This window comes from Xiphophorus hellerii, chromosome 16 (genome assembly GCF_003331165.1).
Source record: "Xiphophorus hellerii strain 12219 chromosome 16, Xiphophorus_hellerii-4.1, whole genome shotgun sequence".
NCBI classification, from domain to species: domain Eukaryota; kingdom Metazoa; phylum Chordata; class Actinopteri; order Cyprinodontiformes; family Poeciliidae; genus Xiphophorus; species Xiphophorus hellerii.
In genome coordinates, this window is record NC_045687.1 from 14795752 (window position 1) to 14821855 (window position 26104).

The window sequence follows — 26104 nt, forward strand, 5'->3', positions numbered from 1 at the left end:
AGAACTCATCCGATTCTCACTGAGATGTGAGCTTTGTATGTTTTCTCCATTTGCAAATGTTAATTAAAGCTGAAGTTTGGTCTCAAATTTTGTGCAACTTAACAGATGTTTTTCCTCTGTATAGTTATTTGAGAAATCCTACCTGGAGTCAAACTTTTGCAACTGGGACATTTGTGCTTTGAACACATTTAGTAAGTTTCCATGGTTATAGGAAACTGTCTGAGACAATTGTCATAGTTGAGTTGAAATTTTCCAGAAACTATTGATTATTTGGGGCTTTACCCTCCTGCAGTTTTCCAAAACTCCACCAGAAGAAGCTGTACATATTGGATGAGGCTTCTGTATCTTTTGGCATTGGAGAGCCTGTGAGAATGACTTTCAAAGATGAAAATATTGGAGGGAAATGGCATATCAAATGAGTCTTATTGAAACTGTGAAACATCTGCACTTGTGACTAATGTACTGTGCCTGAAAACTTTACTGTCACCACTCAAACACCTGAAACCAATACACAAATGGATCGGTTCAGAATATTGGCTGAACCTAAACATACTCAATTTCAGTCATGTCAGTGCTCCACTTGGCCTGAGAGTTATGACTTCAACTAATGCTTTCCTTTCTGATGAAATGACCATATTAGTGGATTTTAAAATATTTTAATGTACTTGGGGAAGGCACATGAAGTACTTATGTGCCTTCCCTAAGTACAAAACATCCAATGTCGGAGTATTTTCTTAAACTTAATTCTCGTTCACATTTTCAACAGAAATTTTAATATCAAAACACTAAAAACTTTAAACAAACATGGTGAATTAGTTAGGAAGCCCACATAATTAGAGGTTAAGGACATAGGTTATGCCTGGTCAGACAATAGGGCTTTGGAAACTGGGTGCACCTGCTGTGGTCTACAGGTTGAATCAATTTTTAAAATCTGGTTACACCTGTAGAAGACAAGTAACTTTCACCAGATTATAAAGTTCTATAATAAGTAACATGAATTCCTATAAGAACATTAGGGTGTTAAACCTGCTGAGGAAGAAGAGATTTTTAAAAGACAGCTGCACCTGGTTGACATTACATCTAGAGTCCAATGTTAACACACCCTAATGACAAAGGTTGGCTAAACAAAAGTCCGAGCTGCTTAGCAACAACACCAATCAAAATATGAGTATTTCTTCCCTCAATATCAGTTGCCAATATCAAAACATGAATGTTTTAGGGCAAAATTTCCACATTTAACATTTCGGAATAAATCAAGAATCAGAACCATTGGCACTGAAAGCTGAGAAATGCTTTGAGCAGATTTCAAAGAGTTACACTAAATTGTGCCTCTCCCACTATCTTCCCAGAGTTTGCTGAGAGAGTAAACTGGTCTACAGCAGATGCCAAATTCATCCTGCTCTACCACACCTGAGAGAACAAAACCTCTTTTTGACTTTGTATTTGACTTCAGAAAAGATAGAAAACATCATCTAATCAAACCAACTTACTGATAAAATGGATTTGGATCCAGGATTGTGCAGGTGGATTTTATGATATTTTACACCCCTCTCATTGCATGTTCACATTCACAGGGTCTGGAAATGATGGAGACACATGAAATCAAGTAGCCCACTATTGCAGGGCGTTAAACAGCTGGTTTTAGCCAAAGAATGTTAAGTGTTTATATAAAGTATGATTATCCTTTGATTATTTATTAGCATATTTATTTATTATAAACTGATTCTAAATGTAATGTGAATTCTTCCTTTACAAAAAGATTGCAGAAAAGACTTCTGTTATTTCTGCTCTCAGTACTTAATTCTAATTGTATAAGAAAAATAGATTCATTAGCGGATGTTGTGCAGTTAAGCAGCCTTGCTTATTTTTTTAGTTATAATCACAGCTAAGTTTCTATTGCTGTAGAATTGAAACCAGCTGTAAAACTGTGTCACAGAACAGTAATCTGATGCTGCACCATGTACCAAAAGCCACACCCACTGAAAGCATAAAAACAGGAAACGTTTTTTTCATCAAGCAAACCACAAAAATCTAAGCCGTAGGGGCGTTGGAAACAGTTAGTCTGCAAGATTATCTAGCACTGGTAAGTACAATGAATTTGTCAAAAATGTTTTTACAACAAAAAGAGGAAAATCGGCTTTAATGTATTCAAAGCACCGAAAAAGTGCTTTAGGTATTTTGTTGTATGTTTCAAATGGTAATAAAACCAAGAAAAGGAAGAAGATGCATAAAGACAGAAACAAAAAAACAACAATGTGAAGTTTGATTATTACAGAAAGACTCATCATTTTAGACTTAGACCTAGATGCAGTTTTACTATTTCCAGGTCATGTATATTTGTAATTACCTGATATGAAACCACATCAACTTTTGAGGATGAGGAGAAAAGTACAACTAACATATAAAGTGCGTAGAGTTCAGTGAGCCAGATTATGAGGAAATCAAGGTTTTCTTTTGTTAGTCACTTCCTGTTTTTAAAGAGTTTTACAATTATGTCGTAAACATTTATTACATTGAAGAAAATTCATGGTTGCAAAGGGCCGTTACTGGCATCTTGCTCTCTGCAATTTCTTGCTTACAGAGAGCATGGATAGTCCATATATATATACAGTATATATATACTTACACATTAGGACTACCACATAGACGTCCATACAGATAGATCAGAGGCATTGTCTGTTAATATTATGTTTCATCAACAAACAATTACGGCTGAATTACTGATGACAGTGACATTGGTCCGGTCCATGTCTTATGCTGAACATGGTGAGTTCATGCAATACTATTATTATGTAAGCCAATAGGACTATGTGACTATGTATTTTGTATCCTTGTATATATATAAATAGTAATAGTTGGTCTATTATTAACCCTACAGTTATCAAGTAAAATGGATTGCAACTCTGCAGATTTGGGTAAGTAAAATTAAGTAAACATAGAAAACAAAGTAAATCCAGTCCATACAGTTAGGAAAGAAATAGAAATGTCTGTTTTAGATCTTGATTACAACTGTGTATTGCAGTGAATTCTAAGAGAATATGTTTTTGTTATGATTTTAGAAGAGTACTTATTTTGTATTGTATAGTAAAAACTATTTGTTTGTAATAGCTGTAAAGAAGTGAATTCTAACTTAATTAAAGAATTTAAATATCAATTGTGCAGCCTATGCTTTTTGTGTTTTGTAATTACTATGAATTAAATATTTTTGTTTATCAGATAAGCATGGTTCAAAAGAAAAATTATTTTAACACTTGATTTAAACACTTTTATCCAGCAGAGTGGCATAAACTGCCTTTCAGCTCCTGGACTGAATCTCATGTGAGCTCATGGCTGAAGTCCATTGGAATAAAAGAAAACTACATACTAAAGCTGAATGAAGAAGAGGTGACTGGATCAGTTCTCACAACTCTACAGAGGGATTATCTCAGCAAAACCATTGGAATGAAAAGTGGCCAAATTGAACATTTACTCAAGAAAAGAGATGATCTATTAAAGACAGAACCGAGCAAAACAAATATAAAAACTGTCACAAGTAGTAATACAAAACATGACAAAAAAGTAAATGTTTTTGTGTCAGAGGGAACAACTGACAGGAAGGTGCAAGACGATAGCACTAATGCATGCAATGACATTGTAAAGTCTGGAGTGGGTTCCTGTGAGTATCGAAAATTTGACCAGCGTCCAACAAACTTCAGATATGTGAAGTACAATTCTCTTCCCCCAGAGACAGGACCTGAAAACATGATTGTTCCATGTCATGAATATAAGTCACTAGAAACTGCGCACAAACTGGACTCAAAAAGACTTAAAACAAAAGTGGCAAGTGAAGTCCTAAGATTTGCATGTGCCTGTATGAATATGAGAGCCAATGGAACAATTCATTTTGGCATAATGGATAATGTCAAATCCACTCATAAACATGGCGAAATCCTAGGGATACCAGTCCAAAGCCAAGAAGATTTTGTGGATGCATTAGATTACATCGAAAAATGCTTTAAAGGCTCAAATCACCAAAGTGATGCTAGGAAATGCATCAGGAACCCTTGCTTCATTGAGGTTCTTGATAAGGAGAATGCTGAGAAGACATGGGTTGTTGAATATGACATTGTTCCAAAAGCCAGCATTGTTAAAGATAAACTATACTCTGTTGGTGTCCCAAAGTTCTCTGAGAAAGATGGCAAAGTGAAATGTGAAGAGCAAATCCCGTATCACCGGGTCGGGGCCAAAACACCACGGATATCTGATGATGAACTAATTCGTTTTATTCAAGATCTGAGAGAGAAGGACCAACAGAGGGCAGAGGGTGAGTCCTCAGTCAACCAAACACCTCTGGAATTCAGAGAAGACCAAAAGAGAAAGCTGTCCATCCTTCTGACGGGAGGGAAAACACACATGGACAATTCTCTCTTTTACATTGTTGTCGCAAATAAAATACAGCCAGAAGATCTTGACAGCATAACCTTCTTGGTTAACATGAAACTTTTTTGTGTGTTTGACTTTGACCCTGATTCTGAAACGTCTGGCCTTTATGGTAAATTCAAGGAGCAGAAGGCTGTAACTCCACATTTCCTCAATGACTATGAAAACAACAAAAGACTGGAAAATGCTGATCTTATTGCTTCTTTGAAACTCTTTGACCGAGTTAGTTGGATCTATTGCAATGGCCGAAACAACTTCCCTGGCAACAATGTTCCCAGTGATGAAGAAACTTGGATCAAGACAAGAAAAAAAAAGATGAAAAAAGCTGTGTCGCTAATCTGCAATGAAATCCTCCCCAGGAATTCATTCGTTGTTCTCTTTCTATTGATGTCCGATGTTGAACAGCCTCTTGTTGAGACTTTTCACGAGTTTTATGCAGAAATGAATGGGCATGATTGTTTAGTTGTCATTGCAGAGTCAAAGGAAACCTATAGAAAATGGTCAAGTCTGGCTCAAGTCTCTTGTCCCATTTCTGCACTCAAAAAAATCAGCATTGTTGACATGCCACTGAGTCACGTGGATGCAACAGTTCAAAGCATTCAGCTATCAAAGAACCAACCACAAAGGAAACTACCAGTTTCAAATGGGGGTTTGTGTTTCCTAAAGTCTGTTGACGAGGCTATGCTAGACTCTTTGGAAATCATCAGTGTTGACCAGTGTGATGACACAAACCTAGAAATCATGAGTGATGATGAAATCAAAGAAACTGAACTCTACTTCTACCGTGGTGGAAAAATTAACTGGATTAACTTCTGGCTTGCTGAAAAGCACAAATGTGGAGTCATCATTGAACGGGACGCCTACAAGGAAGCAAATACAATCCTGGACAATGTGGTTCATCGTCACAAAGCTGTACGTCCCATTGAAAGTGTGAACATATATCATCATCCTGGCAGTGGGGGAAGCACAGTGGCACGGCAGATGCTCTGGAGTAGAAGGACAAAAGTACGATGTGCAGTTGTGAAACAGTCAAAAGAAGTCACTACTGTCTATGAGCATGCAGTGAAACTGAGGGAACATGATGAGAATGACAAAAACAACTGTCTTCCTGTGCTCCTCCTGCTGGAGGACCAAAATCCAGATTACATTGATGATCTTCGACGACATCTTGGAAATGTCATTGCAATCAAAAAGATAAATCCATCTGTGCTGTGCTTCATTCTGCTCATCTGCAACAGATCAAATGATCCAGAAAGAATGTGCAGGGCATCACCATCTCAAACAATAGCTGTTACCCACAAACTGTCAGATCAGGAAAAATCTTTGTTCCTGAACAAAAGTGAGGAACTCAAATTCCAATTTGAAGACTTGGACTTCAAATTCATCCTCACATTTGTTCTTATGAGCAAAGAGTTCCAACCAAGCTACATAAAGGATTTTGTTAAAAATCTTTTAGATAAAATTGATCATACATCACTGATCACTCGCCTCATCAGATTTGTGGCTCTACTAAACTGTTATGTAAAGGATTCCTACATTTCTGTGTCTCACTGCGAGGCATATCTTGGTATTGGTCTGCATGTGGTTGGAACTCGGTACCATGCCTTTGTTGAACATCTCAGTGATGAGGCCAAATTAATTTTCATCCATCTTAGAGACAGTTCAACACACATCCAGTCAATCCGCATCATTCATCTGCTTGTGGCCAAAGAAATCCTGAGCCAGCTCTCCGTTAATATGCCTCAAAGCTCGATTGCCACAGAGCTCATCAAAGATGATGTACTCATCAATCATAGGTTTGACAGAGATCAGTTTCTTAAGGTTATAAGAGCTCTCTTCATTAGACGCAATAAAAAGAGCAGAGGAGATCCAAAAGACACAACATTTTCTCCACTAATTGAGGAAGTCCAAATTGAGGAAGGTGGTGTTCAGAAAGCTGTTGAATTGATGAAAGCTGCATTCATTGCTTTGGGAAAGGATGCTTATGTGGCACAACAACTTGCCCGGCTGCTTTACACCCATAAGAGATTTGAGGAGGCTCTTGAGTGGGCAGAGGAAGCGAAATCATTGTCTCCTCATGACACATTCATCCTTGACACACTGGGTCAAGTGTACAAGTGGTGGTTTTACCACTTGTATGACACCCTTGAAGAAAAAGACCCTTCCCCAGAAAGGGGGGTTGAAATCATAAGCATTGCCCTCAAAGGGATATCTGCTTTTCGAGCCTCTGAAAAAACACCAAAGAAAGAGACGGTCATGCTTAATAGTTCATACTATGGGGAAGTGGATGTTGGCTGCAGGCTGCTGAAATTCTTGTCAGAAGTTGATGTTTTTTCAAAAACAACTGGATATTCAGAGCTGATGAATTACTTACTAACAGACTACATACCAGAAGAAGTCAGAATACCCTGGGAGAAATTTCATCAGCAGCTGAAAGGGCTGCAAAAGAACTTGAGACAGGCTCTGGAATGCATTTCTGAAGACCTGAGCTACTTTCAGACTGACATTAGTGAAGAGGATGAGGAACTTGATGCAAGAGATCCAGAGCAGGTTTACAATCCAAGAAAATGGCTGACAAGGAAAAGTGCTGTATATGCTGGATTTTTCTGTGGTGTACAAGAGAAGAACAGTAAAGCATCTGAAAACCTGAGCACTGATATAAAAAATCCTGGAAACGTACTCTCACCTTTCCAAAGACAGATGAGGACCTACAAACTTGGAGGAGGGAATGTTACATCAATCCTCTCTTTACTCTACGACAATGACCGAATGAGGGCTGGAAAAAAACTTGAGGAGATTATGGACATGTATCCAGAAAACCTGACATGGAAGGGCCTTGATGAAACAGAGCTCACTAATGTCATTTTTTGCCAGATAGCTCTTAACTGTATCCTACCTGGATCCTCAAAACTCTTATCCCTCAAGCAATTACAAGATCTCAGCAAGGGATTTAAGACGAAAGGAAAATACATGTCATCAGCAAGTGCCCTCTTTCTTCTCTCTCTCCTGTTTTGGCCTGAAAACAGTAAAGAAGTGAGTTCTGCTGATGCTCAGATACTTCTGTTGGCCATTGATGCTCTCCAGAGATTATGTGAGCAAAAAATCCAACGCATGTCTCAGAGAAAAAGTAGAATTGTCACACACTTCTTCCTGGCAAAGGCAAGAGGTCTAAATAAGATTGTCCACAGAAGTGCTATCGAAAAGCAGATCAAAGGAACTCTGAATGAGAGAAAGCTAAAATGGCTTGGAGGGGAAGTTTGGAAAACCAAGGAAGTTGTGCAGCAACTGAAACGGATTGAAGGGTGGACAGAAAATGAAAACTTGTATGTCCAATGTGGGCATAAAGACAGCAAAATAAGAGTAATTCCTCGATACTCTGCTTCTTTGCCCTATGGAAATGAAAAAGTCACTTTCTACTTAGGCTTTTCCTTTGATGGTGTAGTTGCTTTTGACATCCAGATGATGAAATAATGCTAACTCTAATTAATCTTATCTTAAATTATCTTAATCTGGAAAAATACATTATCTGTGTCAAAAAGGTGCAGCAACAACAAAGTCATTTCCTCAATATATATTTGCTGACCAAATTGAATGAATGTGAGGAGCATAGATGACAAGGTAAACTGAGAAGACTTATTCAATTGTACCTAATTTTATTATTCAGCTTTTAAAGGTGATTTATGCTGCAGAGCATCTGCACTGGTCCATAGTAGGTTTTAAAGAATTCTTGGAATGTTAATATCTTCTGAAACATGTTTTGTAATCATATGTGGAGTAATCAAATTCCTTCAGAAAGATGATTATCTGTGGGGACACATTCTGAGTGATAAGTTACCGTAATAGCTGTTTTCCTTGTATGAGCAAAAACAGATTGCACCATATACACTGTAAAACATTTGAGCCACATTGAGTCTTCTTCAAATCAAGAAGATATGAAAGTTAAATTTAAAAGTTTTAATTTTGAACCTAAATGTGTGAGTTTGTGAAAGATAAACTTACAATAACAAGTAACATGCTGCCAAGCTCACTGGGAAAGAGTTCTTACTACTGTCTCTTTCTTCTTCTTTTAAGTGCTAACCTAAAAATGTTTACGTAACTTACTATTGTAAGTTTATCTTTCACAAACTCACACATTTAGGTTCAAAATCTAAAACTCGCTAAATTTATTTGACTTAAGGAGTTGAAGATAGTAGACACAAATAAATGCAGTTCAAATGTTTTGCAGTGTGGAGAAAAATATTGAGCATGGAATAGAATTTGAACTAAGTAAACAGCTAAGCAAGTCATCCTGATTTAGACTGAATGTACCTATTTGGTTTTTATGCATTTAATGGTTTTGAGATTTATCTTTTAAGTTTTTTGTCAAGTAGTATTATGACTTAAGATTTTACTTTATACATAATTGCACATCTCTTTATATAGAATGATTTTTAGTCTTTGCTGTTTTTTAAACAAATTTTGCATAACTCATTGTTCTAACTTTAATAAATGTTATTGTGTTTTTAAAAGACCGTTTGTCATTATTTGTGAAGGTATGATCTTCATTAAGTTGCACAAAGGTTGTCATCTAAAGATTACGGTCCAACAAACACTGAGAATTGTTTATATTATTGTTACTTTTATCAATGCTATTATCAACAGATACTAAAGCATATTTTCATTGCAGGACCTCTAGACATTGAAAGCAATCAATGGAAAGTAAGATGGGTTGAATAATTTCTGTCAATGGGATGCTGTGTTCTCTACTTCATTAAAGATGAAGTTTTAAAAAAACATACTCAAAGTAACAGCTGTTTGATACTGGAGCATGGTTTGTATTTCATTTTGTTTTGTTCCCCAACTTCAACCCCCAAGATGTGAGTTTAATGTGATAATGAATAACCAATCAAAGTCTGATAAAACTCTCTAACACACCAGTGATAGGCCTTAATAACACTTGTTTCAAATTTAGGGACACTGATATTTAATGGAGAATAAACTAGCAAGAACCACTCGTACCTGTTGTATCTAAATGCATTCTTTAAATATAAATGTAAATGTGTCTCATCTAAAATACACTCTTGTAACTAAGATTTTTACTCAATGAGTTTTTTTTATCCGGGTAATACTGAGACAGAGCCTCAGAGAGAAGAGAAGACTTTGGTTTTGTCTTGATGTGTCTAGTAATCCAGATGTTTGACATCTATATTACACTCAGCCGGGACTATCTACAGAGCATTAGTTTTAATGTAGACTACATAGACCAAGGAAATCATTTCAGGGGTAGGTTTGTTTTCAAGTAAAATAAAAGCACAAAAAACATTGCAGATGTTTGTTTCTAGAGGTCTTGTAAAAGTGCCCCTAGTCAACACCAGAGCTCGTTAAAAAAAAAGGAATGAATTTTATTTAGGACTACATCTGTAGGGAACAGTTTCTTTGAAATTAACAAATGAAAACAGTTTCTGCCAGTCCTAACCGAACAGCCACAATGACATCATGTTTGATTCACATGGTAGGCCAAGGCAGAATCATATTTACAGAATTGGCCTTCATTACATGATGAATAATGATTATCATATGATTATCATTAATATGAGTAATGATCATGTGATGCCAGAAACATCATGTTCAGGGTTAGTTTTTGTGTGCTTAACAACACATACAGTAGCTCTTCAGTTTGCTGTGTTGGTGTCTCCTACAAAGCTCTGTTGTACAATTGATACAAAGTACTAAAATGCCAACAGTGCATCCACTACAAGCAGCCAAGGAAACCAGAAACCAGATGAATGCCTAAATCTATTTAAGAAAGAACCAGAACAAGAGTACAATCATAAAAAAATTTAAAAAGTGGCCTGATGGGGGCCACCAGGACACGTCAAAGTAAAAACTGAATTTCAGGAGTTTTACTAAACTGATGTTATAGTACTGATCGATCTTTAACAACAGGACAGTGAATAGTTGGATTGAGTAAAGGACGTTGAAGGTGAAATTTAAAATTACCTTTTCATAAACAAATTGATAAATGTCACTCACTGAAGCTTGTTCTCTGTGCAGCAATCCAAAATGAAAACATTAGTTTAAAAAAGAAGGTTACATCAATATGAAAACTATTTTAAAGGCAAAACCAAGCATAATGAGCTATAGTTAACTAAACAGCAAACTCAATACAATAATTCGGTTTCCATCATCACATTAGGAATTAGGTACAAACAGCAATATAAGTTTTCAGATTCGGTTAATGTTTTTTGTCTTCATCTGCTGGTGAACTTGTGGAATTTACTTAGTCTCATTTTTAATGAATGAATCTGATATGCACTCCATTTGCTTACATTTTATCAGAAAATAATTGATGTTGGGAAAAATTGCTTTATGACTGCCAAGTTTGGGTACAGTAAGCTATATTACATGGACTGAACTTGAGGATGTGGCTGCATTTATATGCAGGTTTTATTAAATTACCTCACACTTTATGTCTCTTGCCCCTGTTTCCTCTTGTTGTTTTTTCAAAGAGCAAATGTACATTATAATAAATACATATTTGTAACTTTTAACTGTTCTTAAAACATTAACTAGTCCTGAAATCTTTCTACAACTCAAAAAAATCAAACACAAGAGATATTTTACACAAAAGTTCTTTCATAACAAGCAAAAACAAGGAAAATGACTTATTTTAAACCAATAAGTACATGTTGTGAACTGTGATACTAAATATTCAATCCATCAATGAAGCACATTGCTTTAAGTAAAATATATTTTCCTTTTGCATCAGAAATGCACCAAGTGGGTTCAAAAATAATCAAAAGCAAGCAATTGCTATATGAAAAGAAAGCTATTTACAAATCCTTTATTTCACATGGCCTATAGGAAGTACATAATGTCCAGGATAGTCCAGGACATTATGACCAACTATACAGTTGAAAAAGTTCTCATCATCACTTAATATGTTGAGAAGCACTTCAGCTGAAATGTTTTCAACCACATAATAATCAGCTTTACAAACACGTTGAGAACTAAAGTATTGGCGCTCATTATTCAGTAAGTGAAGCGAACCCACAAGAGCCCGGAACTGTTGTGTGGGAGACCTTCATTTTCGTCGGACATATTTTTGAAAGTACACGTTGGATCCAGGCAGGAAAGCTGGCTCAGCCTTTAGTTTTTTCCCTTTCTTTTTACAATTAGCCTCAAATTCAGACATATTGGATCCCAGTCAACAACAAAGCACCACCGAACCTTAAAACACGTCCTTCTGTTAGCCTGCTTCCTCCGATGCTAGCTTCCTCCGTGCAGCAGCAGGATGTTTTCTTCCCAGACTTCGTCTTTCCAGGATTCAATCGACGTGGAGGAGAGAGATGAATTTGACAGCGAAGATATTGTTGGATACAGCCAGAAAATTCAGCTGAACTGCTACTACACCATCTATCTTTATCAGGGCACAAGGTAATGATTAGTTTATGTTATTGCAGCTGCTACTTTAGACCGATCTGTCGCTGTTTATTGTTCATGTGGTAGTTAAATATGTTTTTATTGTGCTTTCCGCCTAAATAAAAAAACAGGATTTATTGCTGTGCAGCAGTCCTCTTTGTGCACGTAAAGGCTCAATTATGCATATAAAATGCAAGCAGGTGATGAGTAAACTGTTGATCGTCTTAGATCTGAGGCCTGTGGAGAAAATGTGGCGTGGAACCAGAGACGTGCAGACTCCACAACAAGTCACGATGACTTTAGGTAACACAGGAGCCATCCGTCCACCGTCTCGCTTTCTCAGTGGCTGTCACTGTTTTTACTTTGGGCTTTCACTGGAAATCCAGCCAGCATGGACTCATCGTGGCTGACTTCACTCATGATTTTGTTCTGATTTCTCATCGGTGTGTTGCTGAGTTACACTGCTTCCTCATCTGAACAGTGTCCTCACTCCAGAGTGTGTTCAGGGATGATAACCCCGATTATCTGGGATTATTTGTGATCACCTCGCTTTCCCCATCTTTTCTTCATCGATTTGAGTGGCTTCCAAAATCTTCATCGTCTTTCCAGATGGCTTGAATCTTAACCACCTCTTTTTCTGTATTTTTATTTTATTTTATTTTATTTTTTATGTCCACAGCTTGACACTAATTGACAGCAGCCTTCCTTCAGAAGCAGAACCGGAGCTGCGGACCTATATTTCAAGGCGGCTGAGTAAAGGAGCTCTTCTTGGAGGCATGGGCAACATTGCCACTGTGGAACTGAGGTATTTATTCACCAAACCATCAAACATTAAAGTTGACTAAAAGTGTATTCGTACACTTTGATTCCTTCTTTTTTAGGTGGTGTGTCATTAAAACCACAAGCTTTATTGTATGTCATTGAGACTTTATGTGACAAAACAACGCAAACCTTTGAAATCTGAAAAAATATCATTCTAGGTTACTATAGTTTTTGCAATTAAGATTTTTGAAAAGTGTAGCTTGCATTTGTTTTCAGATATACTTTCTTCAGATATACTTCGCTGCAATTAAAATTGCTAAGAATTTTATGTGTCTCGGACAGCTTTGAATAAAAGTTTAAATGGATTTGACAATGTTTGCAAGGTACTCTACATATTGTCACTCGAAGATTTTCAATTAAAATGCCTTTGATTAGGCTGTGAGAGAAATCTGAGCTCAAAAAAGACAAAAAGCTGCGACGCTGTATAGATAATTTGCATAAATAAAACCTAGTAACACGTAATTTCATAGAAATCTTCCCAACTTCAAAGATTTCCATGCCATGAATGGACAGCAGTTTATTTCAAGTTTTAATTTTAATACTAGCTTTGCTTTGGATAAATGGTGTTACTTTTCGTTTCAGCAAATTCAAGCTTAAAAGCAGAGATTTTATGCTCTGATACCCCTAAATAAAATTCAGTACAACCAATTGCCTCCCCAGGTCACACAATTAGTCAATGGAACTCAATTGTGTGTAAATAAAACAATGCAGTCCACAGATCTGACATCTTTATGGAAAAGTGGCAAGAAGAAAGCCTTTGCTGAAAGGAAAACATACGTTTTGTTTGCAGTTTGTCCCAAATCATGCAGGAGACACACCAAACATATCGCCAGAAGAAAGAAATTCTCATTTTCTTTTAATAAATGTCTTTTTTCTCTGCAGTCTTCCAGAACAGGCAGTCGGCTGCTACTGCTGTCTGCTGGAGCAGGAAAGGTCTCCAGAGCAGCCGGACGCTGATGGAAATGGATACGTCATCTGCTTCATGGGGGGCTCCGAAAAGGGACTAAACTTATATCCTTGTTTCTTTTATACAATAAGCAAAATCTACAACAAAGCTTCAAGATTTTACTGTATCCATGTAATCAAAATCCTTCAGAATTCTGTTCAATTCTTTGACTTAAGCTACATTTAGATTAGAGCTCGATAAATATGTCCAAGGACTACACAGCAGCCTTCAAACTCCAGAGGTGGGAAGATGTGATGAAGTAAAGTTTTCTAGTCGTATTTCAAGGTTGCTTTTTTTTTTAAACATCTTACTGTGTGTTTGTTGTAGCTGCAGAACCTTGAGACTGACGTCCGTCCCTATCTGAGCCGCTGGTACGAGGAGTCGGTCATGCACATTTATCGAGTAGTGCAGCTGGTCCAGAGCAACATCAGCTTCCTGCTGCATGCTGTGAGTCGTCTCTTCTAACTGTCAGAGTGCATAAAGTTAGGTGGTCAAATTAAACAGCACAGAGGCTCTAATGTTGAGATTTGGAATTACAGTATTCTGGAATTAGATGAAAAATGTCCCAAAATTTCCTTTAATTATATATAATCTTTTTTTTCCAACAGTTCAGGATTAGTAGCTTACTCCTCTGCATCGGAAAGATTATATAAAGTAGACTATGCTGGTGGCTGGTGACATTTTATCATGGTTTTAATTTTTTATTTCTACTTTTAAGAGTACAAAACATCTGCTGATATCTTCCTATCAGTTCAGTAACCAAATCACGCATTTTGACTTCCCTTTTAGTCCCTTAGTTGTAATCGACCTTTTGCCACTAAATGGCATGTTATTTTTGAAAGTACCTAATAGACTTGTACAGTGGGAGTTGTGTCGGCTTTGAATTAAGTTTTGACATCTGTAAAACATTAACACTGATTATGTATAAAGAAGTGAGACTTCCAGCTTCTTCTATTCACTGCTACTTTTTAGAACATCTAAGGGAAGCTATGCTGATGACTCAGTTTTTAGAAAAAAAAAACAAAAATGTTGATAAACACCCTATGAGAGCAACAATGCTGGTCAGAAGAGGGAGAGAAATTATAACTCCTTCCTAAAGGATCCCAGAATCTCTCTTTCTTTACTGTGGTAAATTACAGTTAGACTGAGTGTGGCTCTTTGAGCCTTAACTACCGCCATCACTGCATTATCATAAAAACCTTTGCAGTATGCGTTCACGCTCCAGCATGACCACTGTGACCAACTAAGAAGACCAACTTTCTTCTTAATTATTCATGGTGCTATGCCCGAGTTTGATCCCGTCACTTTTCTGCTCCTTTTGGTTCTATTGTGGGCTGCCTTAAGTGCACTCTTTGTTCCTTCATGCTCTTCTTTTTATTTTTTTACTTATTTCTCAAGTTTGGGCTTGCAAGTGACTATAATGAGAGATGCATTTCTTTTATTGTTCATGCCTGATGCAGGATTCAGAGCCTGAATTCATTACCTGAGGCTTCAGATGATTTTCCGGTCTGTGCAGCTTAGAAAGTCGACTCTTGCTGCAGGTCAAAGCTGCTGAAATACTTGTTGCATTTTATCTAATGGCCTTGTGGGTGTCACTTTGCAGTAACGATGCCTCAAGATATTTTAGTTACCTGTGACTTGAGCTCAAATTCATCATAAAAAACTGACGGCTTGTTCCTATTTTATTCATGGTTCTCTGGTGTTTACATTACTACACCAACCAGTTATTATGTGGACAGATGTCCCTCCAGCTGCTGTATTTTTTGAATTTCCCTCTCATTTTTATTTTTAGCTATGTAATATTTTTTTCTTCAAGCTATTTTTATGTAAGTTCAGGTCTTGCATAGCTTGCAAATCCTGCCTGAACTGCTGCTTTAAAAGTACATTTACCACAATGTCCTAAAGTAGCTCCAGTGCTTCTCTGCAAGACACGACGTTTTCCAGAACAACACACTCCAGCTGCTAAACTTCTCTTCCTGCAGGCTCTCAGTCACACACATGTGGAAGTCACCAATTCAGACGAGAGGACAAAGGCCGACGTGTCCAGGTGTGCGACGTTTTTTCAGCCCTCACAGTAAAACTACCACGTGTGTTAAATGCCTGTGCAGCGTGTAACAAGTCTCTCTGTGTGTCAGGTTCATTAAAGCAGCCAGTTTGCAGGGCCTGTCTCAGCAGGACACCACCACAGCCTCTCTGTGCAAAGCCATGTCGGAGGACACACAGTCTGATGTGGTTATCGACTGCTCCTCCAGCCCGCCCACGCTCACTAACACCGGTGAGACACGTTTCAGGAACGTACGCAGATTAATCACCAAAAACAATCCGGCCTATGCAGGTTTTTGCTGATATATCACACCTTAAAGGCTTTAGCATTTCTCTTCCAAACATGCAGTGTGGACAGGATCACATGCGCTTCTGGTAATTAAAACGCCTTTTTTTAGCCTCTGTGAGCCTAATCACATGTTTTCTGTCCTCAGTCAGTAACCGTTTCTGCGACGGCTGGATTCAGGCGTTTCTAAACGCTGCGGAGCGCTGCAACCCCTTCCTGCTCAGACAGATTCTGGAGAACTTCAAGCTGAAGGTGAGATATTTTTACGCAGAGCGTTTTCTAAATCCTTCGCTCTGCAGCATCCTGCTGAAGATAAGCTGTTAGATTTTATCATCGTTGTGCAGTTCCTTGTGAAAGCATTCACACCTCTGGAACTTTTTCACATTTTGTTATAAACCTCAATGTATTTTCTTGGGGTTTTATGTGATAGGCCAATGAAAACTGGTCCATGATTGCAACGTGAAAAGAAAATGGTTCATATGCAGCAAACATGAGACCAACATCAGACATTATGGGTTCCGATTCAAACATTGTGTGATGTGAGCATAACACCTCACCTCGCAGCAGGACAGCGACCCTAAACATGCAACCAGAGCAACAATGAAATGGATTAGATCAAAGCAGATTCATGTGTCAGAATGGCCTAGTCAAAGTCCAGACCTAAATTCAGATTTTCTGCTAATAGCTGACGGAAACATGACGGAGATATTTTTAAAAAGAGTAATGTGGACTTCTTAAAAAAAAAGTTTAATACCTGCTTAAAGGTTATTATTTCCAAAAGGTGCTTTTAATCTGAAAGCATATTCTAATTTATTGATTATGGCTGTATAAGATAAAATGCAAAACACTCATACAAAATATGAATAAGTTCAAGTCGTAGGAATACGTTTGGAAAGCACTGTATGATTAACTTCACTCAGTATGCTGAAAATGCCGCATCAGTTCAGATTATGTTTTAAAAAGTGCAAGCTGCTTTGTGAAACAGTAGATCGGGACTTTCAGTTCCTCCCCTTCTGTTATTACTTCCCATCAGCATTGATAGTTTCCTGCATTGTTTTGATATTTAGATTTTTGTTTTCTCCCACTCATTACTTCCTCTGTTTGAACCACCTCCGCCGCTCCGCAGGCCATCCAGGACATGAACAGCCTGAAGCGCTTCGTGCGTCAGGCCGAGATGAGTCACTACGCCCTGTTCCGCTGCTGCCAGTTCCTGCAGGGCTGCGGGAACGGAGACGTGCTGCTGCAGAACGCCCGGGCGGAGCACAGCGACCTGCCCGAAGCCTGCAACATCATCGCCGTCCTGGATGAATTCCTCAGTGAACAGACTCAGGCCTGACCCACAGCTTCCACTACATCCAAAAGCTCCGCATTTACTTTGTTAAAAAAAATAATAAAAATACTGCTAAAAATGTGAGAAATGAGGCAGCAAATACAGTAAATTTAATTTACGAACTACGACGATGATGGTGCTACTTTTTCTGCAGGAGTTCAGACAATTATGGCTTAGAAATTAGGAAAGGATGTAAAAATGAATTTTATAAGATGAAGGAAAATAGGATACAATCTTAGATGTAAATGTTGAGTGTGTATAAAGAAACTGAGAAATAAATATTACCAATAGTTCTCACAGAGGCCACTAAAAAGAACCAATATACATAAGAAGTTATGGTAACTGGGGTAAAATTATGTTTAGCAATATTTTATATCAAAATAGCTCTCTAAATTATTTAACTGTTATTTTCTTTTGAGAATGATGCACAAATCACTTTCAAGCATTTTGTTATATAATCCACCCAGTACCTGCACTACCTTCACTCCTCTGATATTGTGTTTATCTTTGTGCTAATGTCAACTTTTTCTTTTCCAACCGTGGGAATGCTTTGTTGTAATTCTGGTATAATAGTTCCAAATACTGTCAAATGTGATTATTTCCAGGAGTTTATGGGAGTTCATGTAGCTAACTAGATATAGGACATGCATTAAAAAAAAAACAATTTAATAGTTGATAAATAGTTTTAACAATAAGCTCAGAAGGTTCGTATTAAATATTGTCCAAAGTATGTAAGAGAGCAATATTATTGTTGTTGGTGTTTAATTTTAACCGTTGATGTGTGAATAGGTTGTTTTTGCTGTTGTTGAGAATAGTGTGACTGACTCATGGTGCGTCTGTGTGGATATTTCTGTGCATGCAGTCGTCTGTTCTAAATATTTTTGTGGTTCTCTCTAAGATGATTGAAATAAACGCAGTTAAGTTGCACTGTGTGTGTGTGGTGGTGTTAGTTTTAGACTTACTAACGGTAGCATGAAGGCTATCACTAGCAAGTTGAGCAGCAGTAACATACCCCATGCAGTGTGAAGTTGGATTTAGGGTAAAACGGACGGTTGGAATGATGAGGATTTGTGGGAAAATGAGAAAAAACAGCTTTGTGGTGAAAATAATTAAAATTCTATGTTGATGCTCCTTTGAAAAAATAAAATAAAAATCAACTTTATGTTTGAGAACGCTCCTTAGCTCTGGCCAAACCATTGTGAGGTCCAAACCTTAAACTCTTTCTCTGTTGAATCCCTCATTCATTTCCCAAACATTCCCAACAGTTAGTGCATATATTTACAAAATCTAAATAGTGACCAAACATCTGAGACAGATTCTCTGATTTAATAATGATGAAGTTAAGTCTTATCAGACATTGATTATCTGGTGGTTTTATTCTCAGTTCCTCTCAAAAGTTCCCCTCTTTCATGTTTGTATGATTTCATTTGTTGTAAACAAATGTAATCTTATTTATCAAGATGATAGAGTAATTACTAATAGGCTCTTTTTTGAGTCTTTTAGTGACTGTATTCAACATTATCATTCATTTCTCAATTACAATATTAAATGGTAATATTGTAATATATTTTCAGATATATTCCTTTAACTTATGTGTAAAAAGTGTTTGATTTAGGTTAGTCCTTCAGTTCAAAGATATCTTTAAAGATTTCAGACTCATAAAAAATAATTTATTTAAAGAATGATAGGATTTTAATACATAAATGTGATTAAGAAGATAACCAACTGCTGTAGTTTAACGGTCCACTGTTTATCTCTTCTCTACATAAGGCTGTATGTAGAGCAGCAAGAGTCACTCCACTATTGGAGTAAACCATGCATGAGGTGTAAGCTTAACAAGCCTTCCTTCTTATCCCAGTCACTGAAAACATGACAAATGTTTTTAAATCTTCTTCAGGATACAACAAAAACAAACTAAATTTGAAGCCAAAAACATCCCATCTCTGTTCCTGGCCAAACCTTTAACCGTAGCTGTAGTTTTAAGTAAGAGAAATAAATAAATTCTGGCTCTGGATGCACAATATTACAGGGGAAAAAAGTTATGATGTTATTAATGAATATCACGCCGTGATGCTACGGATTGTGATTAACTCACATTTTCCTCAATCTTGTCTTCCACATCATAAAGCTTTCAGGTCCATTTAACTTTAAAAGTCACTCCAAGTGCTCAAATACATTGTTGTCAAGCAGGGCACATAAAATACAACCACCTACTGAATAGCGCATCCAGTCTGGGGTTTTTGTTGTTTGTTTTTTTTTGCAATTGCAATACTGCAAACATTCATACTGCGATTAGAATACAAAGTACTGCATAGCACAAGTTTTGATCCACAAGTCTTAGAGTGGAGTAAAAAAGAAAAGAAAAGTGCTCCTGATTTGTTGTTTTCCTCTTTTCATATCCTCCAGTAGGTTCCCTCCTCTGGCTGCTTGTCTGCAAACAGCAGAAGTGAGAATGTGTTTGCAGCGGCTGCACCTGTGGTTTCTCCATGCACTTAGATGACATTGACAAAAGACAAGCGATGAACTCTACCTTCAGTGTGATCACTCTTTTTCCTCAACAGATGGGCTGGGACGTCATAGACTGCGTCTTTGCGTTCAGACACGGGGACGTCATACACTCCGTCTTTGGGATCCAAAAAAATGGAAAAAGAATTTAGACCAAAACAAGTGTAATCATTTTCACAAGTGAATGAAGCAGTTGATTAAAAGAAAGCCGCTGTGTAAAATCACCTTGATCACTAGATGTCTTGTAAGACAAAGGGATGTCGTACACAGCATCATGTGTTTGTGTTGGAGGGGCTTCACATGTACCTAGAGGGGAAAAAAAAACAACTTAAATGACAGCTTCACACGTCTCCATTATCTGTCGCCAGAACATCTGACTTATTTAAAACACGTTTATACTTTTTCTGGCAGGTAAGACGTCATAGAGGCCGTCCTGTCTTTGCTCTTCATAGCTCATCTCAGTGGACTGATCGGGGTCTTCGGTGGGCTTGTTGGAGGTGAGGGGTCTTCGCAGGTTCTGGTATGTTGCGTCATCGCTGTCCTCGTCCTCAGGCGGGCAGATGGACGAAGAGAGGCCCTCGGTCTCTGAGTAGATGTGCTCTGAGGAGGTGGAGAAAGGGCGAGTCGGCAGCACCTCCCTCACGCTGTCGCTGCACAGGGAGATGGACATGTTGCTGCTCAAACTCCCTCGCTGATCGAACATCTCAAGGCTGAGGAGCACAGACGGGAAAAAAGCTCAGAGTTGGTATCAGTGAAGACAAAACATCATCACATCTATGGGATTATTAGGAGCCCAATCTATGAAAAACACGCCGCTTTGGAGAAGTTATCACACACCTCGGAAAGTTTCAGACTTTGGCACGTTACAATAAAAAGTCCCAACACCTGAATATTTACTAATGCACAGTTTTAGCTTTCCACCACACAGTATTTTGCATGTAGGTGAGGAAGTTTAATTTTGGTCTCTTCAGACTGAAACAGCTTCTTTCACCTTTGCACAGTGTCCATTACATGGCTAGAAATCTGCATGGCAGACTTACCAAGGCATTTCTTGGTAAGAAAGAAAGAAATGTCTTTCTTCTAAAGAGGCCAGATTTTTGCTTGTAAAAATATAGAAATCATTTTCCTTCCGCTTTATAATCATGCATTGCTTTGTGTCGGTCTGCTTAGGGTTCTCTCCTCAACCCGATAGAGAGACCAGTAAAATACAGAGACATTTATGGGATGTGATTATATTTCTACTGTAAATAATCTACAGCACCGGACTTACTCTGGGTCTCTAGAGTCCGAAAGTCCAGAAGAGGAGAGCTGCATTGCCTGCCAAAGGTGTCCAACCCACTCTTTTCTGAGGGCGGCTGTCTCTGCTGCCTTCACAAACACGCAAATAAATCCACATCAACCAAAGGCTGATTTCAGATTTGTCATTGTCAGCTTTCAAAATGAAACATGGCCACTCAAACTACAGCAGCGACTCACCAACATCTTTTTCTTTCCATTGGTCATGATGATTTCAAATAGAAAGTGCTTCTTGTCGGTTCTCTGGACCTCTCGCACCGACTGGACCTGAGACAAGATGTCGAATGTTTGGTTATTAGTGACGTAAATAAATGCCAGGAAATCCAGGTTGATAGAAAAAAATAGTGCAGACAGGAGAGGAAGTACACAGACAACAGCTACACCACAGTGAGATGCAGTTTGTAGAAGTAAAGGTTATGCTTTTGCATTTTACTTGGGTAAATATGAAACTGGGCTGAAGGCTCTGAAAACATACAACTATCTCTGTTACAACACTGAAACCAGGGCCTGTTCTGAAGTGTAATGAGACAAAACAAAGGAAACCGCAAAAGATACCAGACTTACAAAAGAAAATAAATAGTTGTTTATTTTATATACCAATATTTAAGAGAGATAGAGAAAAAACATCCATTGTCGTCTCTCTATCATTAAGCAAACTTTCATTTGAGGAGAGAACCTTAAGCACCTCAGCTGATTGCTTCCAATGCAGGGGAGGAGGTAAGGGTTAATCCAGCCATGGGCGGTCCTAGACAGGGGCCAGCAGGGGCCGGTGCCCCTGTTATATCCCCATACTAAAGAGATAATATTAAACATACTTCTTGTGATAATAGAAGTCTCTGTCTCTCACAGAGACCAATGCTTATTTGTTATTTGGAAGAAGTTTAAAGTGTTGTACTTTTAGCTTCCGCCATATTGAGATTGGATGATTTTGGCTCATTTAGTATATTAAACGATAAAATATTGCCTCGTTTCTCTTTTTTTGCAATTCTTTCATTTTGTGCCTCTGGCCTGGAACCTTCACCAGGTCCTGCCATCATTGATGGATGGATGGACAGATGGATGGATGGATTTTATCAAACAAATTTCCATTTAAAATGTAGTTGTTTTTTCAGCCTATTTGTTTGCTTTGCTTTTTTTCTGCCATAGACATTTATGCTAACAGTAAACATTTGCACTGGGTTTCAAATTATTTTAGCTTGAATGGGTCGTCAAGTATTTTTATTTTAGTGGTTGCCTTTTTTTCCAACTTTTACTACAATTAGCAACTTTCTAGCAGATTAGACAGCTAAAAGTAGAAAGATCAGCAGCAGGCCGGAGCTTCCAACCCAGAAGTCAGTAAAACTCATCAGTTTTCAGAAAAACTGCGTTCGCTGCAACACCCAGCTCTGATCCCAACATTGAAGAGTCGTGAATACAAATGGCAAAACATTTAGTGTGGCCTTTCAAAAGCATCACACTCCTTCAACTTTTTATATTTTGTCACACAACATCCACACATTGGCATCTGCTCAGCGCACAGGAGAACCAACTACCTTTTAACTACCTTTGAATTTGAATGCATAGAAATAACTAAATATGGAGCTTGTGTATTCCTCTTTCTAGCCTGCCATAGTCAGCCTCTTCACAGGTGAGGACGTCTCAGAGTACAGACAGTGGACACAGGACTTTGTATAGACTAAAGATCAACATGGGCAAAAACCAAGGAGCTACTGATGGATTTCTGCAGGTACAGACCCGCCTCACTGACACAGACAAACATCCAGGGAACACACCTTTATCTAGTGGAATCTCATGAGTATCTAAGTGTTCACCTGAACAATAAATTGGACTGAACTCATAATACCGACGCTCTTTAAGGGTCAGAGCAGACTCCACCTGCTGAGGTCTGTTGGAGTTTTGGCCTCTTTTAACTTTGTGGTGGCTTCCACCATATTCTGTGGTGTTATCTTATCTGTAGCTGAGATGAAGTCATTATATTTGCTAGCCTCCCACAACAAGCATGAAGCTGTTTCCTCAGTGACAGGCTGCTGCATCAGAGGTGCACAAAGAAGCATCCTGTCGCCCAGCAGTTGCAAGACTTTATAACCACCAATGCTTTGAAACAAACTCAGTGTTTACATTCCTGCTGTTATTTGCACAACTTAATTTCTTGTAAAAAGTCTGTTGCACATGCTCATTTTCTTTTCAAATGACCCTACTCAGTTTCACATTCCTTTAAACAGAGTGTGCTATTTTTAGTAATTGCACAGTATCATTTTTCTCGTCTTGTTAATTTGTATTGTCTTATTGTTCAGTATTTGTATTGCCTTGTTTTTTGAATGCATGCTTCTATTTACCATTAATTTGCTGCTGGTACACCTGAATGGCCACTTTTCAGATGTTGGATTGAACAACAATACATATATGGACTCTATTTACTAATTCTGTGAGTATACCGGAGTTCTGGAGTATATTTTTAAGATTTGTTTTTCCTAAAATCATTTGAAAACCATCTATCTATCTTCCAAAACCCAATTACATCTTAATTTGTGTCGATCTGGCTTGCTGAAACCCAGTAAAGCGCTAAAATGTGCAAAGGATTTTTGAAGGTACAGACAATGCTCCATCAGGCTAGTAAAATAATAGAAAATAAAAATCAAACAACTGCTTACAAATGAGTTTGGACACTTTCTGAAGAAATATTTAGGAAATTATTTTTTTAAAAGCTCCATGTGGTTTTTCTTTTTTTTTTGTCTCTGAACCTTCATCATTTAAACCAGATATGAACAAGTTTTACTTAGAGAAGTGAAAGCAACCACTATGTAGATTTATTCTTTTGAAAAATAATGTGACAGATTCATATAACTCATTAATATATCTACTAAGATAAGATAGAAAGCCACTTTGTTGCATATTCATGTGTTCAGCTTCAGAAAATTAAACTGGATCATAAATGTGATTTTACTCTCCACAAGTACAAATCAGCACAAGTTCAAACAAAAGGGAAGTTAATGACTTACTGTGTAAATGTAGTAATAGCCTCTTAAGTGTGACTGTAAATAGGAAAAATAATTAATAGGTTATATCATTTAGATTGAATCATCTGTTTGATATATTCACGACCTAATTGAAGAGTGTGGTACTTACAGCGCTGCCATTTTTCTTGGTATAAAAAAACAAAGTAGTGTTTTGAAGCCTGAACCAGTAGGTCACCCATCTTATTTTCTAAGACCAACATGAGCAGAGCAACCAGTTAAATCACAGCTCAGAATTGTCAGCAAAATTCCCAGAAACATAACTCACCAAATTGTCTTTTCTTTTTTGCAGAAACCCCTCAAACAGTAGCTTCGTGCTGTCGACAGACATTTTACCCCTTGACAGAAGGCAGCTTCACACTGTGGTCACCACTTCTTCTCATTACATTCACCTGGCTTTATGCTGTGACTTCCTCCTTCCTCGGGCTGAGAGTGTTTTTTTTCAGACTCATCACTCCCTCACTTCTCTATTCTCACCAACCAACGTCCCGCTTGGTTAGATTACATGTATTTTTTTTTTCCACATGAGTCCTTGTCAATAAATTAGCTCAGCGGTTATATATCATAGCTGCCTAACTCTGTCTGCAAATTAAGATTTGTTGGCAGAACATGCAAACAAGAATTATGTATGAAGCTCGACAATGTTACAAATCAATTCACTAAAGGCAACTTGTAATGACTACTGTAGTCTCAATATTATTAAACTCCTGCTGCTTCTTTAGTAATTAGGAGAGCAACATTTTGCTGTACATAACCTGCTGCAATCATGAGTCATAGCGTTCCTGAGGTGTTTTAACCCCACCGCCTCGAGGGGAAAGGCCTTCAAGTCGTTAATGTTCTTGATTTTCCGTGTTGCAGCCACTTTTCTCCAATCCTATGAGAGATTTTCAACGAAGCTCAAGTCAGACAACTTTGATGGCCTCTCTTGTAACTTCCAGACTTTTTCTGAAACCAAGCCTTGATGGACTTTGACATATGCTTATCCTCTAGAAAGTCAAATGACACTTCAGCTTCCGCCTCCTCACAGGTAGTGTGATATTTTCTTATTGATTACTCGTTGGGTCGGTCTTGAGAAAGTTTTCAATGCCAGAGGAAGCGAAGCAAGCCAAATTCTTTATCCTTTCTCTATTTTTCTCCAAACACAACAATGATCTGTTGGCCGAAAAGTTCCAGTTTTAGTTTATAGAACAATCAAAAGCAAAACAGCTGGAAACAAAAGCAAAACAGCTGGAAAACACACAAAACCATTCATATATACATTTAAAATACTTTCTCAATGCTTGACGTAAACGCAACATGCAGAAATCGACAGGTTTTAAGTGTTTAGAAGGTCAAAGGTCAACCTAACATCCTGGTTGTCAGGCTGTCACTCGTGAGTCAGCTTTTCCTGTGATTTTGGGTCTGAAGTGGTGGAAGATCTCAGACATGGAGCCTTGCAATGTTAAGTGCACTGCAGTTGAAAATGTAACTTTAGATGATTGGTTTCCAAACTTGTTGCTATGCTATACTAGCAGACCAAATAAATAAAAATCACAAGTTGTGATAGTAAAAAATAAGAAACGTAATGATTATTTTCTTATCTTGTCAACAACAAAATAAAAGATTTTAAATAAAGTTTTCTAAAAACAAGATAAATATATGTATCATCACTTATCTGAAACAAAAAGCTTTTTGTTTACTCAAACTTCATGCATAAAATGTTTAGGTGAGCCATGAGGTGGACTTGGCATTGAAAACTATTTTCTCTTAGAAACAAAAATGGAACATGAGTCACTGATTCCTGAGATGTTTGCTTTATTTAGTCAGGTTTAATAAATGAGGGACCTTCAGTGTGATTTTGAGTGAAGGTTCCTGGATGGTTGTACTCCTATATTTAATGAATTTAAATAGAAGCAAAGAAACGGATTTGGAAAAAAAAAATTATTTACCTAGAATTATTTTAAGATTTTAATACCCACTGAAAATCTCACAACTTTTTTTTTAATAAGATCTCAAATGCGCCACACATTGGAAACCACTTTTTCAGTGACTACTGCCATCAA

At 37.6% G+C, this 26104-nt stretch overlaps 3 protein-coding genes across 7 annotated transcripts; 2 read left to right on the forward strand and 1 right to left on the reverse strand.

The window, feature by feature from the left end:
* The first annotated feature begins 2001 nt into the window (after nt 1-2001).
* Nucleotides 2002-8927, forward strand: LOC116735601 (sterile alpha motif domain-containing protein 9-like). 4 transcript variants are annotated; one of them, XM_032587586.1, is made up of 4 exons: nt 2002-2083; nt 2703-2766; nt 2879-2915; nt 3275-8927. In XM_032587586.1, the coding sequence occupies exons 2-4, from the start codon at nt 2755-2757 to the stop codon at nt 7888-7890; spliced, it is 4665 nt and encodes a 1554-aa protein (XP_032443477.1). In that variant the 5' UTR covers nt 2002-2083; nt 2703-2754; the 3' UTR covers nt 7891-8927. The 4 variants fall into 4 exon arrangements, with proteins under 4 accessions (XP_032443477.1, XP_032443478.1, XP_032443480.1 ...); XM_032587587.1 differs by having other exon boundaries at nt 3278-8927; XM_032587589.1 differs by lacking the exon at nt 2703-2766 and having other exon boundaries at nt 2006-2083.
* Nucleotides 8928-11483: 2556 nt separating this feature from the next.
* c16h17orf75 (chromosome 16 C17orf75 homolog) lies at nt 11484-18174 on the forward strand. Of its 2 annotated transcripts, XM_032587591.1 has the most exons (10): nt 11484-11835; nt 12049-12123; nt 12500-12625; nt 13525-13653; nt 13769-13829; nt 13916-14035; nt 15571-15635; nt 15724-15863; nt 16066-16169; nt 17044-18174. In XM_032587591.1, exons 1-10 carry the CDS (start codon nt 11693-11695, stop codon nt 17251-17253), a joined length of 1173 nt encoding a protein of 390 aa, XP_032443482.1. In that variant the 5' UTR covers nt 11484-11692; the 3' UTR covers nt 17254-18174. The 2 variants fall into 2 exon arrangements, with proteins under 2 accessions (XP_032443482.1, XP_032443483.1); XM_032587592.1 differs by lacking the exon at nt 12049-12123.
* Nucleotides 18175-18819: 645 nt separating this feature from the next.
* Nucleotides 18820-25017, reverse strand: LOC116735603 (uncharacterized). The gene is made up of 9 exons (XM_032587593.1): nt 24331-25017; nt 24175-24252; nt 24048-24080; nt 21229-21315; nt 21023-21120; nt 20152-20462; nt 19978-20058; nt 19778-19870; nt 18820-19678 (listed from the first exon to the last, which is right to left on the reverse strand). The coding sequence occupies exons 1-9, from the start codon at nt 24391-24393 to the stop codon at nt 19641-19643; spliced, it is 882 nt and encodes a 293-aa protein (XP_032443484.1). The 5' UTR covers nt 24394-25017; the 3' UTR covers nt 18820-19640.
* Nucleotides 25018-26104: the final 1087 nt, after the last annotated feature.